The 20,053-nt window shown below is 38.1% G+C and overlaps 1 protein-coding gene across 1 annotated transcript in view; it reads right to left on the minus strand.

The window, feature by feature from the left end:
- The window catches only part of SPMIP7 (sperm microtubule inner protein 7), a 66,008-nt gene that overhangs the window by 19,352 nt on the left and 26,603 nt on the right, over positions 1–20,053 (minus strand). Inside the window, exons 3-5 of the mRNA XM_019959643.2 lie at positions 14,432–14,508; positions 11,136–11,274; positions 9,257–9,324 (exon numbers count right to left, since the gene is read on the minus strand). Coding sequence (XP_019815202.2) covers positions 9,257–9,324; positions 11,136–11,274; positions 14,432–14,508 — 284 coding nt within the window. The remainder of the gene's footprint in view (positions 1–9,256; positions 9,325–11,135; positions 11,275–14,431; positions 14,509–20,053) is intronic.

The raw sequence follows: 20,053 nt of genomic DNA on the forward strand, positions 1-20,053 counted from the left end.
CAAGAGGTTTATCAAAATGCCCAAATATATCCATGTGAGGGATCAGAAGGCCAGCCTGCAACATGACCTTATGTGATAGATGCACCCCTCAATAGGAAGAGATTTACTTATGCAATGGCAAACTCAAATATATAATCCACATTTTTCCTAGGGGCCACTGCTCATTTAATAAACATACAATTATTAAAATAACTTGGAAAAATGACGAGCCTATTGGGACAGAGCAGTGGCCCCTTGTAAAAGAGAAATTAGAGGCTGCTAAGGAACTTATAGATACACAATTGAAATTTAAACATACTGAGGAATCTTGTTCCCCTTGGAATTCTCCCATTTTTGTAAAAAAAAGAAATCTGGCAAATGGCATCTCTTAACAGATCTTCGAAAAGTTAATACATCTATGAAACCTATGGGTGCGTTGCAATCAGGAATTCCATCACCTACCACTACTCCTCAAAACTGGCATATTATTATTATAGATTTACAAGACTGCTTTTTTACTATACCTTTACACCCTCTAGACCGAGAGAGATTTGCTTTCTCTCTTCCTTATCCTAATCATATCGGGCCTCATAAACAGTATCAATGGACTGTGCTGGCTCAAGGAATGATGACTTCTCCCACCATGTGTCAGTATTATGTAGCCAAAGTCCTTGAACCTGTGAGAAAACAATTTCCTGACTTTCTTGTTATTCATTATATGGATGATATATTGTTTTCAGCTCCATCTGTTTTATAAACTCAGCAGATGTTTGACATAGCTCAACAATGCTTTAAAGCTTCTGGATTAATCATTGCCCCTGAAAAGATTCAAACATCTACACCTTACTATTACTTAAGATTTGTTGTTAATAGACAACATATTACTCCCCAACTAATACAGATTCGTATTGATAAATTATCACCTTGAATGATTTAAAAAAACTTTTAGGCGATATAGATTGGATTAGACACTCTTTAGGCATTGCAAATTATCAACTAATTTATTTAACACTTTAAAAGGAGATCCAGATTTAAATAGCCCTCATTCACTTTTACAAGAGGCACGAGAGGAACTCTGTTTAGTACAAAATAAATTGCAAAAGCAGTTTCTTACTCGTATTAGACTTGATTTACTTCTAGAGTTATTTATACTCCCCTCTCTCCATTCTCCCACAGGACTTCTTACCCAACAATAATACTGGATAGAATGGATCTATACCCATTTTAGAGGGACAAGGTCACTTACACCCAATCTTGATTTGATCACTGTAATCATTATCAATGGAAGAAACAGAGCTAAGACTCTAATTGGCTCTGATCCTCATAAAACTGTAGTACCTATTAATAAATCTCCATTCGAGAATGCATTATAAATTTCTACCGATTTCCAAATAGCCTTTCGGGAATATTTTGGAGAAATTTCATTTCACTATCCTTCTAACAAACACTGGAATTTCTTCAAAAATACTGAATTTATCTCTCGCCTTGTCACATCACAACCTATGCCTCAAGGTGATGTTTTCTATATAGATGGGACTAAAAACGCCAAAGCCTAATTCTGGTCTCTCAAAGAATATAAAGTCTTTTATACGAAATTTCACTCTGCTCAACAATTATATGCTCTCATTCAGGTTATTCACCTACATTCTTATCCTATTAATATAGTTTCTGACTCCTTATATTCAGTTTTTGTATTAAGAAATATAGAAACTTCTACCATAAATTCGAATCAATCTATTATCCAACAACTTTTCCTTGAACTATAATCTATTATTAGGAACCACACTTCCCCCATTTCTATTACGCATATTCCAGCACATCCTTGTCTTCCTGGCCCTATGGCTCATGGCAATGAACAAGCTGATAAACTTGTCTCTCTTGCTACTCCTGAAGAGTAGCATGTTCTATTACACAATAATGCTGGCTCATTACATCAAATTTGGAAAATTCCATACTGACATGCTAAAGAAATCATTAATGATCCCTCTACTTGTAGCCCCTACGTCTTTGACCCATTGCACAAGGCCTCAATCCTCGAGGATTACAACCCAATGAACTACGGCAAATGGATGTAACTCATTGCCCTAAACTTTCTTCCTCATCCTTCTTACATGTCTCAATCGATACAAATTCTTCTTTTATATGGGCCACACCTCTCTGAGGTGAAGCTACATGACATGTTATAACACACCTGTTAGCTTGCTTTGCAATAATAGGAACACCTAGTTCTATAAAAACAGACAATGGCGCTGCCTGTATTTCTAGGCAATTCAAACAATCTTTACAATCATTTTCTATTGCACATACTACAGGCATTCCTTATAATCCACAAGCACAGGGCATAGTTGAACGAGCACACTACACACTGAAACTACAAATAAAAAAATTAAAAAAGGGGGAATACACAGGAACACTTCTATCTTCCTTATCCAGACCAGACTTTACTAGATCCCAATGCAATATATTCTTTAATCCTATAACTATTGTTAATACAGCTTTATTTGTTTTAAATTTTTTAAACTTACCACAAGGAGCTATTTTGACAAAAGTAGAAAAACATTTTGAGGCATTGAAGGACACCTCCCTTCCTCTGCCCATTTGGTATCAAGACGGGTTGAGTAAACAATGGAAATCTGGAAAATTAATATTACAGGGGAAGGGGTATGCTTGTATTTCTTCAGATGGCTCCAATGAAATCAGCTGGCTCCCTCTTCGGAAGATCCACCCCCGGGGAGCCACTGGCGTTCAAGATAGAGAAGAAATCCCCAGGAGGAGGAGATTCCAGCACAAGCCATGGCAGCTTTAAAAATTTCCAAGAAAGGCCGCACTTGACGTCATCCACCTTATGATCTCCCTACTTGGGGAAAGATAAAAAACCCTTAATAGTCAAGCTGAAAATGTGGTTTCTCAACAGGGAATGCCTCAGAATCCTGAAAATATTTTTGTTGCTATGCTTGCTTTGCTTGCTTTTGCTTCCCCCGCTCAGGCTGACTTGATTAATCACACTTATTGGGCTTATATACTTAACCTCCCTTTATTGCAGGTTGTAGAATGGACAGATATAGGACCGGTCATATCCACTAATGACTCAGTACATATGCCTCCTCCTTGGAGCTTAGAGGGGCCCACTCATCCTGAGGAAGAAGGAAGACTCATAACATTTCTCTAGGCTATGAAATCCTTCCTTTATGCATGGGCCCAGCAGAATTATGTATTAATGTTAGTCGACAAACGTGGGCTTTTGTCCTGCCTCCAAAAAGGAACTTCCACACATTGCTTGGACTGTTTGCTGCCCTGTCGTTTTATGAGAACCATGTCGATACTACCAAAACTCTAGGAAAAGGACAAATGTGGGAATGTAAGGGGTTTACTTATAAGGACTTTAAATATATTCCTGTTTATTGGGATAAATGTCAAGCTAAATCAGGAAAATTAATGTTTGTGGCCAATTACACCATTGTTGATTGGGGACCCGATGGTATGTGGTTATCTAACTGCTCAGATGGTATTAATAGTACTATGTGTGATTATGTTACTCAAGTAGCATGGAAGGTTACCAACATTTCAATGGAACACTTCCATGACAAAGGACTCCTTGGCTGGCTTGATGGTGGAATGGCACCTCCTCGCCCTCAAATTGTCCTAAATAAACGGATTGGACCTGAATAATGGGGCATCTGGAAACTTGCTATGAGTACTGAAAAACTTGGAACTTGGACTGGATATTTCATAGGGACCAGTCATAGTCATAGTAACCATTCCTTCCATTATAATCATTCATATTTTATACAAGCTTGTGTTCCCCTTCCTTTTGTTATAGCCATAGGGAACTTACAATTTTAATAAGATTTTACATCCTGTGACTTGTATAGATTGCAAATTGTATGCTTGTCTTAATTCCTCTATTTCTCTAAAAAACAAATCCCTTTTGATTCTTCGATCTCGATGTAGTCTGTGGTTGCCAGTAGATCTCCAACGACCTTGGGAAGAGAGTCCCATGGCAGGACTTGCCTCCCAGTTACTCACTAAATTACTCCGATGATCTAAGCGATTCATTGGATGGTTAATTCTTGGCCTTTTGGGGTTAATAGCCATTTGCACCACTGTTGCTGTCGCAAGCATTGCTTTACAGACTTCAATTCAAACACAAAACTTTATTCAAAATTGGACTAAAGATGCTCATACTATGTGGGCCACTCAGGCTCAGACAGATGAGGAAGTTCAGGATAAAATTCAGGAATTAGAAACAGCCATCCAAAGGGTTGGAGATCAATTAATAGATTTACAAAATCAAGTATTATTAAAATGTGATTGGAATTCTACTTAATTTTGTATCTCTCCTGTTCAGTTCAACCATAGTGCTTAAAATTGGGAACAAATCAAATTTCATTTGCAAGATATACATCATAACACTTCCTTAAATGTACATTTGTTGCAAAAGGAAATCTTTGAAACCTTCTCTAAGAGTCTACCCTCTTCCAACAATTTGGAAACCTTAGCTGAACAGCTAATGGATCAATTATCTGGGCTGGACCCTTGAGGAGGGTTTCAAAGCATTACACACAGTATTGGATCTGGAACTATAATGCTGATAATTGTCCTGGTGATTATATTTGTAGTATACTGATGCCTTTCAACTAAAATTGTTCAAACTAAACAAACTCAATTGGTCAGGGCCTTTTTCACAAAAGTATCTACAGTCATCCCCAATTATGAAGAAATAAAAAAGGGGGAATTGTCAGGGGATGTTCAACTTTAAGGGATCCAATATGTCATTTTCTTCCTCTGTGTGCCATTTCTCAAGGACTCTCTATTCCTTATCAGTTCCTGGAACTGATAAGGAATGAGCAGAGCTGCACGCAGTTCTCAGTACTGAGATCATGAGAAAGAGCACCTGCTTGGATTCCCTTCTTAAAGGTAATCTATTCAGTTATGCCCCCCTTACTCAGGATATGGAATATCTTCTGGCCCCTTGAAGACTGTTATTTGCTTGGCTCTGTTTTTTACTGCCTAAAGCTGCCTTGTATGAAGATATATAAGCATGAATTTCTGCAAATAAAGTACCCTTGTTTCACTCGAGACTTGGGTCCCCTGCGTCCTTCTTCTCGTCGACTCCAGACCCCAGGTCCCGGTCTATGAAGACCGTGACATACTATTAACAGAGATCACTGATCACAGATCACCATTACAAATATAATAATGAAAATGTTTGGAATATTGTGAGAATTACAAAAATGTGTCACAGAGATGCGAAGTGAGCAAATGCTGTTGGAAAAATGGCACCAAAAGACTCACTTGATGCCAGGTTCCCACAAATCTTCAATTTGTAAAAAAAAAAAAATGAAACAAGAAAAGAACAAACCCAAAAATCCAAAGCAAAATCACAGTATCTGTGAAGCACAACAAAAGGAGGGTGTGCCTGTCAACGTAAGCTTCCTGGAACGTCCCCAAATCTAAACAGCGCCACAGGGTTCATCTTAACCTTTTCTCTCTGACAGTATGAAACCTGACTCTAGCTATCGACCAAAGGCCTACTTTTTTGTTCAAACCTAGCATACATGTAAGAAGTTTTAAAACTGCCAATCCATTTCTGGTGAGAAACACATTTACCAAATAGAGTATAGATAGCACTTATATACAGTTCTTTTTGTCTTGAATCTTACAGTCTTTGGTCCAAACACTGTTTCCAAGATTATGAAGGTTCAAATTTAAGACCACTCCTGATTTTCTCCATCCACTTAAATGTAGTTATGTCATTTGTCTGTAACACAGATTTACTTGTCACCATCTGCATCCCAATCTAGATTTTCCCACCATCATGGTATCTATCAATTTATGTCTTTCTTTGTGTTCAGTAAAGTTTGCTCTCTGTGGTATACAGTTCTGTGGGTGTGACAGAGTGTCCTGTGGCCAGCACCACAGAACCATACTGTCCCATCTCCCTAATGTTAGTTTACAGGCTCTTTGTCTGCAGCTCTTTCCCTCTCCTCCAATTCCTGGCAGCCACCAACCCACTCCCACCCTGGTAGTTTTGCCTTTTCTAGAGTGTCATATAAATGGAATTGTGCAGTATGAGGCTTTTGGGTCTGGCTGCTTTCACTGAACAAAATGCATTGAAAATTGACTTGTGAGCTGTGTGCTGTGCTTGTTCTCTTTCATTGCTGAATAGTATTCCCCTACATGGCTCTACTCTAGTATCTTCATCTACTAGATGTTTTCCATTCACGTCTTGAAAGCAATCTTGGTTGTTTCCAGATTTTGAAGATATGAGTAGAGCTGTTATGGGCATTCATATATAGATTTTTGTTGCTCACGAGAGCAGCATTCGCTAGATAAAGGTTCCAGGGTGAGTGGAACCCTCAGGAGTTCTGAGACATGACAGAACTGGTAAGATATATGGCTTTTAGTTCATTAAATGATTCATCATTAAAACAATAAATGCAAAGGATCCATAGAAACTGGTTGAGCTATTTGCTGTTTCACTACATGACATGTAAATAAAAAAAAATGTTTATAAACTTTTTTCTTTTCTTTTCCTTTTTTGGCCATGCCACATGGCTTGTGAGATTTTAGTTCCCCTATCAGGGATTGAACCTGGGCCCACGGCAGTGAAAGCACCTAGTCCCAACAACTGAAACTCTAGCTAATTCCTGCAAAAAAAAGTTTTTTCATTAGCTCTCACATAACATTAATAGTACCCATAATTTATACCTTTATTCTCTTAAAAGATGTTTGAGTGAGATTATCAACTATTTCAGCTTGCTATGTTTAAATGATCTTAAATTTTGAATGTTTCAATCTATTATTTACATTATTACCATTCAATTTATACATGAGAATCTATTATTTTTATTGGGGTGCTTTACACATGTTAAAACCATCTTTTAAATAATCTTTATTAGAACTTAACAGATTATTTTTAGAATATGGCTCAATAAAATCTGTTTGCTGATGAGACTCAATTATTTTTCTCAACATTGTCATTATTTGCAACTTCAGATTCAGCATTTAAACTTGATTATGATTTTGCATGTTTCCACTTCATTAGTCTTTTTTCTTATAATAATAAAAAATCCTTCTATAAAGGGAAATTTATGTTGGCTCTATTGAAGTGATAAAATTGTTAAAATATTTGAAAAATGTCACTTTGATATTATTTTTCCATAACTTAAATTTTTCAATAACTTACTGATTTTGCTAAGGCTAAAATCTCCCATACTTTGCTTTACAACGAATTGTGGATTAGGTAAATATAAAATTAAATGTACAAGGTTAACACCCTTCCACTGAGGTGATGAAATTACAGGGAACAAAAGATGGGATAATCTCACTGTGGGCACATGTATTTTTCTTATACATTATCTGTCTCACACTATTCTTCATAACTGGCCACAGTATTTGTTGCAAAATAAAACTATCTCTTTAAGGTTCCATATGATTCATTCTTATATTTTATATTCTACTTAATTTTCACAAAAATTCTGGTTGTGACTCTCCACTAATGGGCTGCAACCAACAGGCCACTACTCAGCAGTCTACTCACTAAACTGGGCCAGGACACCTGCCTAGTCCTGCTGAGAAATAGGTTCCTTGCTCAGGCCATAAGTAAGAATCAATTTCAAAAGGTTTAAAGAAATAAATGTGAACAGCAAAATTTTAATTGTTTTAGGAAAAAAGTAAAGAAGGATAATATCCTTATTACTTCTGGACAGGGAAAGATCTATTTAAAATTCCACAGAAAATAACAATATACTGAGGGAAATATCGATGACTTCAGTCATATTAAAATTCAAAACTTCAGTTCAGCAAAGGGCACCACAAAATAGAAAAGTCACAGACTGGAAGGAGATATCTTGATGCATATTACCAATAAAGGATTTTTATCCAGAATAAAGACATAAAACTTTCTACAATCAAAAAGTAAAAGACAAATAACCCAGATGCAAAATATATGAAAAGGCAACTTATACACATGAGCATACAAGTAAGACAACTTACAAAAAAATATTAGTAACTGAAATATTAAAATTATAATGAAGCACAATTTTATACTTTTAAAGTTAGATGTTTAAAATTTGGAAATTCCAAATGCAGGCTACAGAATGCAGCAGTGGGAACTCAAGCATTGTCGATGGTTGGTCCACTGGCAAAACTCATTTGGAGAATAATGCTGCAATGATAAGAACATAAAGGAGTTCACATCTCTAGATGCAGCAATTATAGATGTAAGGATGCATATATAAAGCCCAGAAATATCTTTATACTTTATAAAGATGCAGGGACATTGTTTCCAACTGCAAGAGAAATCAGACAAAAAATTAAATTACGAGAATGGATGACTAAATGGCAGTATATCCATTCACTGGAAGACTGTGTGTCAGAGAAAGTGAATACCTAGAGAAGCCAGCATGTGTGGGTCTCACAAACACAATGAGGAACAAAAACGTTAAGCTGTATGACTGTACATCTGGTATCACTTATACTGAGTCTCCACATATGGAACACAATTTCATATCTTAGTATGACATATATGTTAACATATATGTCTTAACATATATGTTTTAAGGGTGCAGGAATATATGAAACATCAAATCCAGAATAATGTGATCCCTGAGGAAGGCACATCTTCTTGGAGAGAAGTACATAGGGGGTTCTGGGTATTAGTAATAGTTTGTTTCTAAAGCTGGGAAGTAGATATATAGGTTATATCATATTTCTATTTTACATTTTTATATAGGAAATATTCAAAATTAAATTAAAAAAAATAAAAACAGGTGATGGCTGGATTGTGAGTTAAAATTAGAAGAAAAAAAACCAAAACAGTGACATTTTCAAAGACAGAAATACCAAGTATTTTTAGACTAAACGCATAAAATTATATTTGTGGAACAGTTAGTAATAAAGTCATTGCTTTTAGTGTTAACAGAACACAAAATAACTATAAGATACAAAAGTTGATGGAAAATAATTTATAATCCCTTGAAGCCCAGGTATTTTACAACACTATAAATCTTCATATCAAATGATATAAAAACACTCCTTATTTTTAAGTGGTTGTGGTATATTTGATAGTCTACACTTTAAGAAGGGTTAAGGGAAAACCAGAGAAAGCTGGAACACGCACTGGGGTTTGGGTTCTCTCTCCAGCCACAAGGACGAAGCTTGAGGGCCTCTGGGATACTCTCCAGAGGATGTGCTCCTCACCCATGGGCTAGAGCATCTGATGATTAAAGATAAATATGTGACAGTGATGAGAACATTAGGAGATAAAACTTACAAATTAACTGGCTTGACTGGGGCCAAGAAAGATCTTGTTTGAAATCTGTCCCAGAGTCCACCAACCATCTAAAATCATCAAAATGAATGACAAGTATTTAGCAAAGTGACTGTAATTTCTAGTATTTAAATTTCAATTGCTGCGATTTCTGGTATGTAAGTTTCAAGTACCGTAATTCCTAGTACACAAGCTCAGTCCCTCCTATCACAGGCACGGGCCCAGGGCACCTAGTGAAGGCACTGCTGGAGCATCATTACCCACTCAGAGGCTGCTCTGGAACTGCTCCTGCTCTCTGCTTTGCCCTCAGGCCCTCAGTGTCAACTCTGTTTTCCGGAGCTGGACTCTGCCTCGTTAGCCACCTCCTCCAGACTGAAGCCCTTGTGAAAGGCCTGACTTGAGTTCTCGTCTCAAGATGGTGCTTTCTTGGCTCCTCAGCCTCAGGGTAGTCTCTCCCACCCAGAGCCTGAACTCTGAATCTCATCCTGCTGTGAAGGACTTTGGACACAAGTATAGTTCAACACCAAAGAATATGTAATAAAAGACCAGCTCTCACAAGGTATAAAATATTTTAAAGGAGTTGAGAGAGCCTTAAAATATTAATAGTTAGGAATCCAGACATATTTTTGGTCCTTTAATTGGTTTTAATTTCTGTGTGCAAATCACATGCTGAGATTTTATACTAATGCTTTATTTTCTCCTCTTATTATCATTTTTTTCACTGTAAAAGCTGAAGTGTTTCAAGATAATCTAGACTTCTTAACCTATAGCTCATGAAAGTCTTAGGAGTCCATGTTTAGAACTGTATTTCAATACATAGCTGATCTCTTTTATAGTCCCGTGTATTTTACATATTAAAAACTTCATTCTGAAAGGTGGTTCCAGGGCTCAGATTTCCCCCCAAAAGATGAGGGAATCGAGGGAAGCAGAAGGTGTTTTGCAAGCACAGAGCAAGGACATCCCATGCAACTGTGAGGCCTAAAGTAATACCTGAATGGTTCTCGGGATATAGCCCAGAGAAAACAGTGGTGAAGGCAATGGACCATTATCCGCAAAAGACAAGGCTGGAGGAAGCAGCAGGTGGACTCGGAGATTTGAGAGCAGCTCAGCACAGAATGTGATGTGCAATGTGGAGGGTGAGATGTCAGTGGTGGAGTAGAAGCTAGAGGAAGAGATGGAGAGAGCTGAGGATAAGACGGAGGTCATGGGCAAATAACAGAGACCTGGGTATGTGCCATGCAAGGAGAATGAGTTTTACCTTCTAGAAGGTGATGGGTTTTAATCAGTGTGGTAACATGGAGTGATTCATCCTTTAAGGAAAGCACCCTGGCTTTTATGTGGATATAATAATCCCTGTGATGACTCCCCCACCCCCCAAGATGAGTTCTTGATGTCAGAAATGAAAACAATGAACATCTCTACCAATAATTGGGTATGTCTGTCACAAAAGCTTTATGATTCATGGATTTTCCCATTCTGCCTCAAAAAGCGCAGAGCTAAGTTCTGGATTTAAGGACTGTTCTCAGCATAGGCTCTCTGGAGGAATCATAATCATATCTCTGTCTTCATTACTTACTCCTTCTTTTGCAATTTTTAAAGTAAACACAGTATTTGAAAATAACTTTTGAGAAAGAGGTGGTCTTTAAATGAAATTTGAAAAGTTTCAATATAGGTATGAATGCATTTGAGGTTATTGATGACTTATGATTTTGGAAGTTTCAGTTCCATAAATGTATATATTTGCTTTGCTCTTTTCATAACAATAAAATAAATATTATTGTGCTTTAAAGTTTGGTTCAGTAATAAATGCATTATTTCAAAAAAATGTAACTATAAAGTAAAAGGGATTGTGCACAAATAATTAAGGTCCCTAATCACTGACCTGTGTTATTGCTGGCAATCCTTCATATCTTTTCAGTGTAAAACAATGTGAAACAGGGTCAGCGGCTTTTTCCACTGTTGTTTCTTCTGGATCAAGTTTTGGTGGTAGCATCTTGTCCCAAGGAACCATTTCATAAGCTCTATAAAATTATTAAATAATGACATTTTGTGAAACATACATATCCAACTAGCATGGTTGCTAACAATATCGCATTCTGTAGTAGGAAGATGTCCCTCAAGACTCCTGCCCCTCGTGTACACACTGTGCACAACCACTAGTGTGAGCAGAGCAAATGACTGTGAGAAGTACCACTCCTATGACAGTTTCTACGGCAAATTTATATGGCAAGAGGGATTCAGTTCAGTTTAGTCGCTCAGTCGTGTCCGACTCTTTGCGACCCCATGAATCGCAGCACGCCAGGCCTCCCTGTCCATCACCAACTCCCGGAGTTCACTCAGACTCATGTCCATCGAGTCAGTGATGCCATTCAGCCATCTCATCCTCTGTCGTCCCCTTCTCCTCCTGCCCCCAATCCCTTCCAGCATCAGAGTCTTTTCCAATGAGTCAACTCTTCGCATGAGGTGGCCAAAGTACTGGAGTTTCAGCTTTAGCATCATTCCTTCCAAAGAACACCCAGGGCTGATCTCCTTCAGAATGGACTGGTTGGATTTCCTTGCAGTCCAAGGGACTCTCAAGAGCCTTCTCCAACACCACAGTTCAAAAGCATCAATTCTTCAACGCTCACCTTTCTTCACAGTCCAACTCTCACATCCATACATGACCACTGGAAAAACCACAGCCTTGACTAGATGGACCTTTGTTGGCAAAGTAATGTCTCTGCTTTTTAATATGCTGTCTAGGTTGGTCATACGGAGAAGGCAATGGCACCCCACTCCATTACTCTTGCCTGGAAAATCCCATGGATGGAGGAGCCTGGTAGGCTGCAATCCATGGGGTCGCTAAGAGTTGGACACGACTGAACGACTTCATTTTCACTTTTCACTTTCATGCATTGGAGAAGGAAATGGCAACCCACTCCAGTGTTCTTGCCTGGAGAATCCCAGGGACGGGGGAGCCTGGTGGGCTGGCGTCTATGGGGTCGCACAGAGTCGGACATGACTGAAGCGACTTAGAAGCAGCAGCAGCAGCAGGTTGGTCATAACTTTCCTTCCAAGGAGTAAGTGTCTTTTAATTTCATGGCTGCAGTCACGATCTGCAGTGATTTTGGAGCCCCCAAAATTAAAGTCTGATACTGTTTCCACTGTTTCCCCATCTATTTCCCATGAAGTGATGGGACCAGATGCCATGATCTTTGTTTTCTGAATGTTGAGCTTTAAGCAAAAGGGATTGCACACATGTAATTAAGGTCTGTAATCAGCTGAATCTGAGTGAATCAAAAGGTGGCTTATCCTAAGTGGTTCTAACCTAAACAGGTGAGCCTTAAAAGAGGCAAGAAAACAGCAGGAGACACTCTTCAGTTATCCTTAAACAAAACCGGTGAGTCCCACAGCTGCACTGAGCTGAGTTCTGCCAACAATCCAAATGATCCTCGGAGATGAGAACCCAACTGTCACTGATGTCTTGATTCCAGCCTGAGAAACCCTGAGCATTGAACACAGTGTAGACATGCCAGCACTTTCATCTTATGGAAATGTGAGATGATAAATGGGCATGATTTAAAGCTGATACATTGTGGTAATCTGTTACACACTTTTTTTTTTTTTTCATTTGGTCTCTGCAGCAGGACAAGAAGAACATTAACACATAAATAAACTATGGCTTAGAGAACTGAGTTTGTTTGCTTGAGGTCACTCAGCCACTGATGGTCAGTTAGGACTCCCATCTCGATTACTGGCTTCTGAAGGGTCAGTTATATTCACATGATGTGAAGCAGTTCATCCCCCTCCTCCCTAAAGCCATCTCTGCATCTTCTTCCTCCTCTACCTGTTGCCTCCTCTTGGTCTCTTTTGCGGGCTTCCTTCTCTCCTTTTCCTTGATGTACACATGCCAAGACTCAAGCTCTGCTCTTCTTTGGTTCATTCAATGCTGTGGCTTGGCATCCCTGCCTATAAATCATGACAACCAGATGTATTCCTCCAGCCCAGCCCTCTCCCCACAGACTGCAGACCCACAGCCCAGTTGATATATCCACTAGGATGCCTAATGAGCAACTCTGATATTCAGCATGTCTAAAAGTGACTTCTCTTCTTTCACTCCAAACCTTCTCTACCTGCCTTCACTGTGACAAGCAATAGCTTCAGTCCATGCGGCTGCAGAACCTAAAACCTTGGAATCATTCTCCATGCCTCCTTCTTTCAGACTCATACTCTCCAGCCTGGAAATTGTGTTGGCTCTGCTTTAAAAATGTATCCAGAGGCCAATAACTGTTAAAACTTCCTACTGAACTCCTCCTACCTGCTATTACCTCTGACCTAGATGACAGTGGCAGCCTTCTAACTGGTCTGCCAGCTTATTCTCTCACTCAGTCCACTCTGAATCCAACAGCCACCATGACTGTTGATATACACACCCGATCTGGCCACTTCACTGCCAGTGCCCTACTATTTACAGTTTCTTAATGTGCCCCATGAGATCTGGGTTCTGGCCCTTCCTGACTTCTTCTACTACCGCCCCCTTACTCTGCTGCAGACCCTGGCCTTTGTTCTTCCTTGATAGACACCTCAGTCACATGTCTGACATGGAGCTGTTACTCTGTAATCCCTTTGACTGGAAAACAGTCCCTCCAGACATCTGCACATCCCCTCATCTCCTCCAAGTTTCTGCTCAAATCTCACTGTGCAAGGAGGCCCACCCAGAGCTCCAGGCACTCCTGATCTTACCATGTTTTACTTTTTTTTCTCATTTTTGCATTGACTTATTACCTTCTAAGATATGATCTGTCTACCTATTAGGCTTGTGGTTTAGCGTCCATCTCCCTTTAGAGTGAGTACTCACTGGAGAATCTCAGCCTGGGGCGTAGACATATAACAGATACTTTGATTCTCTCCTTCAAACTTCTCTGCTCTCCTTTTCTATGATGCTGTACCCTTATCTCATCCTCTCTCTCTGACCATTTCCTTTCTGTTCTGGTTTTATTTTTCTATTAAATGTAGGTTTTTCTCCGTTGAACTGTTTATTTTAGCAATCAATGTAAGTAAGTAAAGAATTGTGTCTGAAGTTCTTTGAAGTCCTCGCAGGACCCTGAATATTGTGCACAGGAAGGAGATGTGTTATTAAAGAAAAAATAAATAGAAATATATTTTTAAATCAAATTCTATTGGGGAAAAAATGCTTACTTTTGTGTAGAGGACTTGTAAAATGAGTCTTTTGCACTATATTTCTTGTTTGATTGTAAAACTGGTTCTCCATTATCCTAGAAGGGATGAATAATGTTAAAAAGATAAGATATAAATAAGAATTGCTAACGTTTTCTATTCATCATTCTTTCTTTTCTCATCTTTCTGCATTTTTCTTCTTTCAAAGCATCTCTTGGATCAACCAGATTTAATGCTTTCCTACTGTCCTCTATTATCTTGAAAATTTACATTGTTTACACACACACACACACACACTGCTACCGATTACATTAAAATTTACAAATATATATTATTCTACTCATCTTTTTAATCTCCCTGATTTTTGGCTTAATCATTTTCTCAGTTTAAGATTGCAATTTATATAATTAATTCTAGACCTTTCTTATTTTCTTATATACACACAAAAGATGAATTGTTTCTTCCTAGAACACTTTTAACTCCTTTATATAAAATTATCAGTTTTATTTTCAAATTTATAATTTAGGTTAAAAAAACATTTTCTAATTTCTCCCATGATTTCTTCTTTGACCCATGAATTATTTAGAGCCGTGGTACTTCATTTTAAAATATTTGATGCTTCCCCAGACATCTTGTATTATTTATTTTTAACTCTGTGGTAGTTAGGGGCTTCCCAGGTGCTGCTAGTGGTAAAGAACCCACCTACCAGTGCAGAAGACGCAAGATGTGGGTTAGATCCCTGGGTAGCGAATAGCCCATGAAGGAGGAAATGGTAACCCATTCTGTATTCTGGCCTGGAGAATCTCATGGACAGAGGAGCCTGACGGGCTATGGTCCATAGGATCACAAAGAGTCAGACACAACTGAAGTGACTTAGTATGTGGTAGTTTGAGAACACATATAGTAAACTATAGTCACTGACTTGGAATTCTGAACCAAATTTGCAATCCTGGAATAATCAGCACTTAGACCTAATGTCTTATCCTTTTTATATATCACCAGTTGGTCTTCCCAGATGGTGCGAGTGGTAAAGAACCCACCTGCCAATGCAGGAGACTGAGGAGATGCACATTCAATCCTTGGGTTGGAAAGATCCCCTGGAGAAGGTCATGGCAACCCATTCTAGTATTCCTGCCTGGAGAATCCCAGGGACAGAGGAGCCTGGTGGGCTACAGGCATAGGGTCACAAAGAGGTGGACATGACTGAAGCGACTTAACATGCAAATTCAATTTAATAAAATTTTGCTAAGAATATTTTTCATATGCCTGTTCATAGGCATATCAGACTAATTTTTGTTGTAGGATCTTTTTCACATTTTGATGACAGGCTTCTTTTGTTCTCAGATATATTATTTGGGTCAGATGATATTATTTCTGCCTTAAACATCCTTTTATTCATCAGTAAAACTATCTAACCCTGGAGTTTTTCTGTGAAAAGTGTTTTAATAATCAATTAAACTATTTTAATAGATAAAGGGCTATTCTGTTCAGCTCAGTTCAGTCACTCAGTTGTGTCTGACTCTTTCCAACCCCATGGACTGAGGCACCCCAGGCTTCTCTGTCCATCATCAACTCCCAGAGCTTGCTCAAACTCATGTCCATTGAGTCAGTGATGCCATCCAACCATCTCATCCTCTGTCGTCCCCTTCTCCTCCCACCTTCAATCTTTCCCAGCATCAGGTGTTTTCCCAGTGAGTCAGTTCTTCACATCAGGTGGCCAAAATAGTGAAGCTTCAGCTTCAACATCAGACCTTCCAATGAATATTCAGGACTGATTTCCTTCAGCATTGACTGGTTTGATCTCCTTGCAGTCCAAGGGACTCTCAAGTGTCTTCTCCAACACCACAGTTCAAAAGCATCAATTCCTCAGTATTCAGCTTTCTTTATGGTTCAACTCTTACATTCATACAAGACTACCAGAAAAACCATAGCTTGGACTAGACGGACCTTTGTTGGCAAAGTAACATCTCTGCTTTTTAGTATGCTGTCTAGGTTGGTCATAGCTTTTCTTCAAAGGACCAAGTATTTTTTAATTTCAAGCCTGCAGTCACCATCTGCAGTGATTTTGGAGCCCAAGAAAATACAGTCAGTCACTGTTTCCCCATCTATTTGTCATAAAGTGATGGGACTGGATATCATGATCTTAGTTTTTTGAATAATGAGTTTTAAGCCAGCTTATTCACTCTTCTCTTTCACTTTCATCAAGAGGCTCTTTAGTTCTTCTTCACTTTCTGCTATAAGGGTGGTGTCATCTGCATATCTGAGGTTACTGATATTTTTCCCAGCAATCTTGATTCCAACTTGTGCTTCATCCAGCCTGGCATTATGCAAGATGTACTCTGCATATAAGTTAAATAAGCAGGGTGACAGTACAGCCTTGACATACTCCTCCAATTAGGAACCAGTCCATTGTTCCATGTCCAGTTCTATGTGTTGCTTCCTGATCTACATACAGATTTCTCAGGAGGCAGGTAAGGTGGTCTGGTATTCCCATCTCTTTAAGAATTTTCCACAGTTTTTTTTTTTTTTTTTTTGTGATCCACACAGTGAATGTCTTTGGCGTAGTCAATAAAGCAGAAGTAGATGTTTTTCTGGAACCCTCTTGCTTTTTCTATGATCCAATGGATGTTGGCAATTTGATCTCTGGTTCCTCTGTCACTCAGACTTTATTATGTCAGTTGTGATAAGCTGTGTTTTCAAGGAATTTGCTCATTTTAACTAAAATGTCAAGTTCACTGACATAAAGTTGTTTACCATATCCTTCATTAAAAGATAAACGATATTGAGATCTTTAATGAACTAAATCTGATTAATGCATATGATTTGATATTATAGCTATATATATATATTTTTTTTCATGAAACCACCACAACAGACAAGATTCAGAGTATTTATATTTTGAAAAAGGATTTCTCATGCTTCTTTGTATCCATATATCCCTATGTTCCCAGTCCAGGTCAACAAGTAATCTGCTTTTTGTCACTCTATGCTGTTTTGCATTTTTAGAGCTTTAGTTAAGTAGAATCAGCTAATATGTTTCTGGCTACTTTCATTCAGTATAACGATTTTCAGTTTCATTCCTGCTGTCACATGTATTAGAATAATAGACCTTACTTGCTGGATATTATTCTATTGTATGGACGCTACAATGTGTTCATACTTTCACATGCACATCAACAATTTGTTTCCACTTTTTGTCAACAAGGAATAAAGCTTCTCTCAGTATTTATGCTCAAGTCATTGTGTGGACATATATTCAAATTTGTCTTGTGTAAATATCTAAGAGTAGCATGTCTGGACACTTGATAGGTGTGTGTCTAACTTCTGAACAAAGTGTTAAAGTTTCTGCAGTATTTGTAACAATTCACATTCCCACCAGCAGGGTGTGAGAGGTCCAGCGTTCTGGATCCTTGTCAACAGTTGGAATTTTCAGTCTTTTAAATTTTATCCTTGACAAAATTCTAGCAATCAGAATCCAACAACACATTAAAAAGATCATACACCATGACCAAGTGGGCTTTATCCCAGGGATGCAAGGATTCTTCAATATCCGCAAATCAATCAATGTAATACACCACATGAACAAATTGAAAAATAAAACCATATGAGTATCTCAATAGATGCAGAGAAAGCCTTTGACAAAATTCAACATCCATTTATGATAAAAACTCTCCAGAAAGCAGGAATAGAAGGAACATACCTCAACATAATAAAAGCTATATATGACAAACCCACAGCAAACATTATCCTCAATGGTGAAAAATTGAAAGCATTTCCTCTAAAGTCAGGAACAAGACAAGGGTGCCCACTTTCACCATTACTATTCAACATAGTTTTGGAAGTTTTGGCCACAGCAATCAGAGCAGAAAAAGAAATAAAAGGAATCCAAACTGGAAAAGAAGAAGTAAAACTCTCACTATTTGCAGATGACATGATCCTCTACATAGAAAACCCTAAAGACTCCACCAGAAAATTACTAGAACTAATCAATGATTATAGTAAAGTTGCAGGATATAAAATCAACACACAGAAATCCCTTGCATTCCTATACACCAATAATGAGAAAACAGAGAAATTAAGGAAACAATTCCATTCACCATTGCAACGGAAAGAATAAAATACTTAGAAATATATCTACCTAAAGAAACTAAAGACCTATATATAGAAAACTATAAAATACTGGTGAAAGAAATCAAAGAGGACACTAATAGATGGAGAAATATACCATGTTCATGGATTGGAAGAATCAATATAGTGAAAATGAGTATACTACCCAAAGCAATTCATAGATTCAATGCAATCCCTATCAAGCTACCAAAGGTATTCTTCACAGAGCTAAAACAAATAATTTCACAATTTGTATGGAAATACAAAAAACCTCGAATAGCCAAAGTGATCTTGAGAAAGAAGAATGGAACTGGAGGAATCAACCTACCTGACTCCAGGCTCTACTACAAAGCCACAGTTATCAAGACAGTATGGTACTGGCACAAAGACAGAAATATAGATCAAAGGAACAAAACAGAAAGCCCAGAGATAAATCCACACACATATGGACACCTTATCTTTGACAAAGAAGGCAAGAATATACAATGGAGAAAAGACAATCTCTTTAACAAGTGGTGCTGGGAAATCTGGTCAACCACTTGTAAAAGAATGAAACTAGAACGCTTTCTAACACCATACACAAAAATAAACTCAAAATGGATTAAAGATCTCAACGTAAGACCAGAAACTATAAAACTCCTAGAGGAGAACATAGGCAAAACACTCTCTGACATACATCACAGCAGGATCCTCTATGACCCACCTCCCAGAATATTGGAAATGAAAGCAAAAATAAACAAATGGGACCTAATTAACCTTAAAAGCTTCTGCACATCAAAGGAAACTATTAGCAAGGTGAAAAGACAGCCTTCAGAATGGGAGAAAATAATAGCAAATGAAGCAACTGACAAACAACTAATCTCAAAAATATACAAGCAACTCCTACAGCTCAACTCCAGAAAAATAAATGACCCAATCAAAAAATGGGCCAAAGAACTAAATAGACATTTCTCCAAAGAAGACATACAGATGGCTAACAAACACATGAAAAGATGCTCAACATCACTCATTATCAGAGAAATGCAAATCAAAACCACTATGAGGTACCATTTCACACCTGTCAGAATGGCTGCGATCCAAAAGTCTACAAATAATAAATGCTGGAGAGGGTGTGGAGAAAAGGGAACCCTCTTACATTGTTGGTGGGAATGCAAACTAGTACAGCCACTATGGAGAACAGTGTGGAGATTCCTTAAAAAACTGGAAATAGAACTACCTTATGATCCAGCAATCCCACTGCTGGGCATACACACTGAGGAAACCAGAAGGGAAAGAGACATGCGTACCCCAATGTTCATCGCAGCACTGTTTATAATAGCCAGGACATGGAAGCAACCTAGATGTCCATCAGCAGATGAATGGATAAGAAAGCAGTGGTACATATACACAATGGAGTATTACTCAGCCATTAAAAAGAATACATTTGAATCAGTTCTAATGAGGTGGATGAAACTGGAGCCTATTATACAGAGTGAAGTAAGCCAGAAGGAAAAACATAAATACAGTATACTAATGCATATATATGGACTTTAGAAA

This window comes from Bos indicus, chromosome 4 (genome assembly GCF_029378745.1).
Source record: "Bos indicus isolate NIAB-ARS_2022 breed Sahiwal x Tharparkar chromosome 4, NIAB-ARS_B.indTharparkar_mat_pri_1.0, whole genome shotgun sequence".
In the NCBI taxonomy this organism is placed as follows: Eukaryota; Metazoa; Chordata; class Mammalia; order Artiodactyla; family Bovidae; genus Bos; species Bos indicus.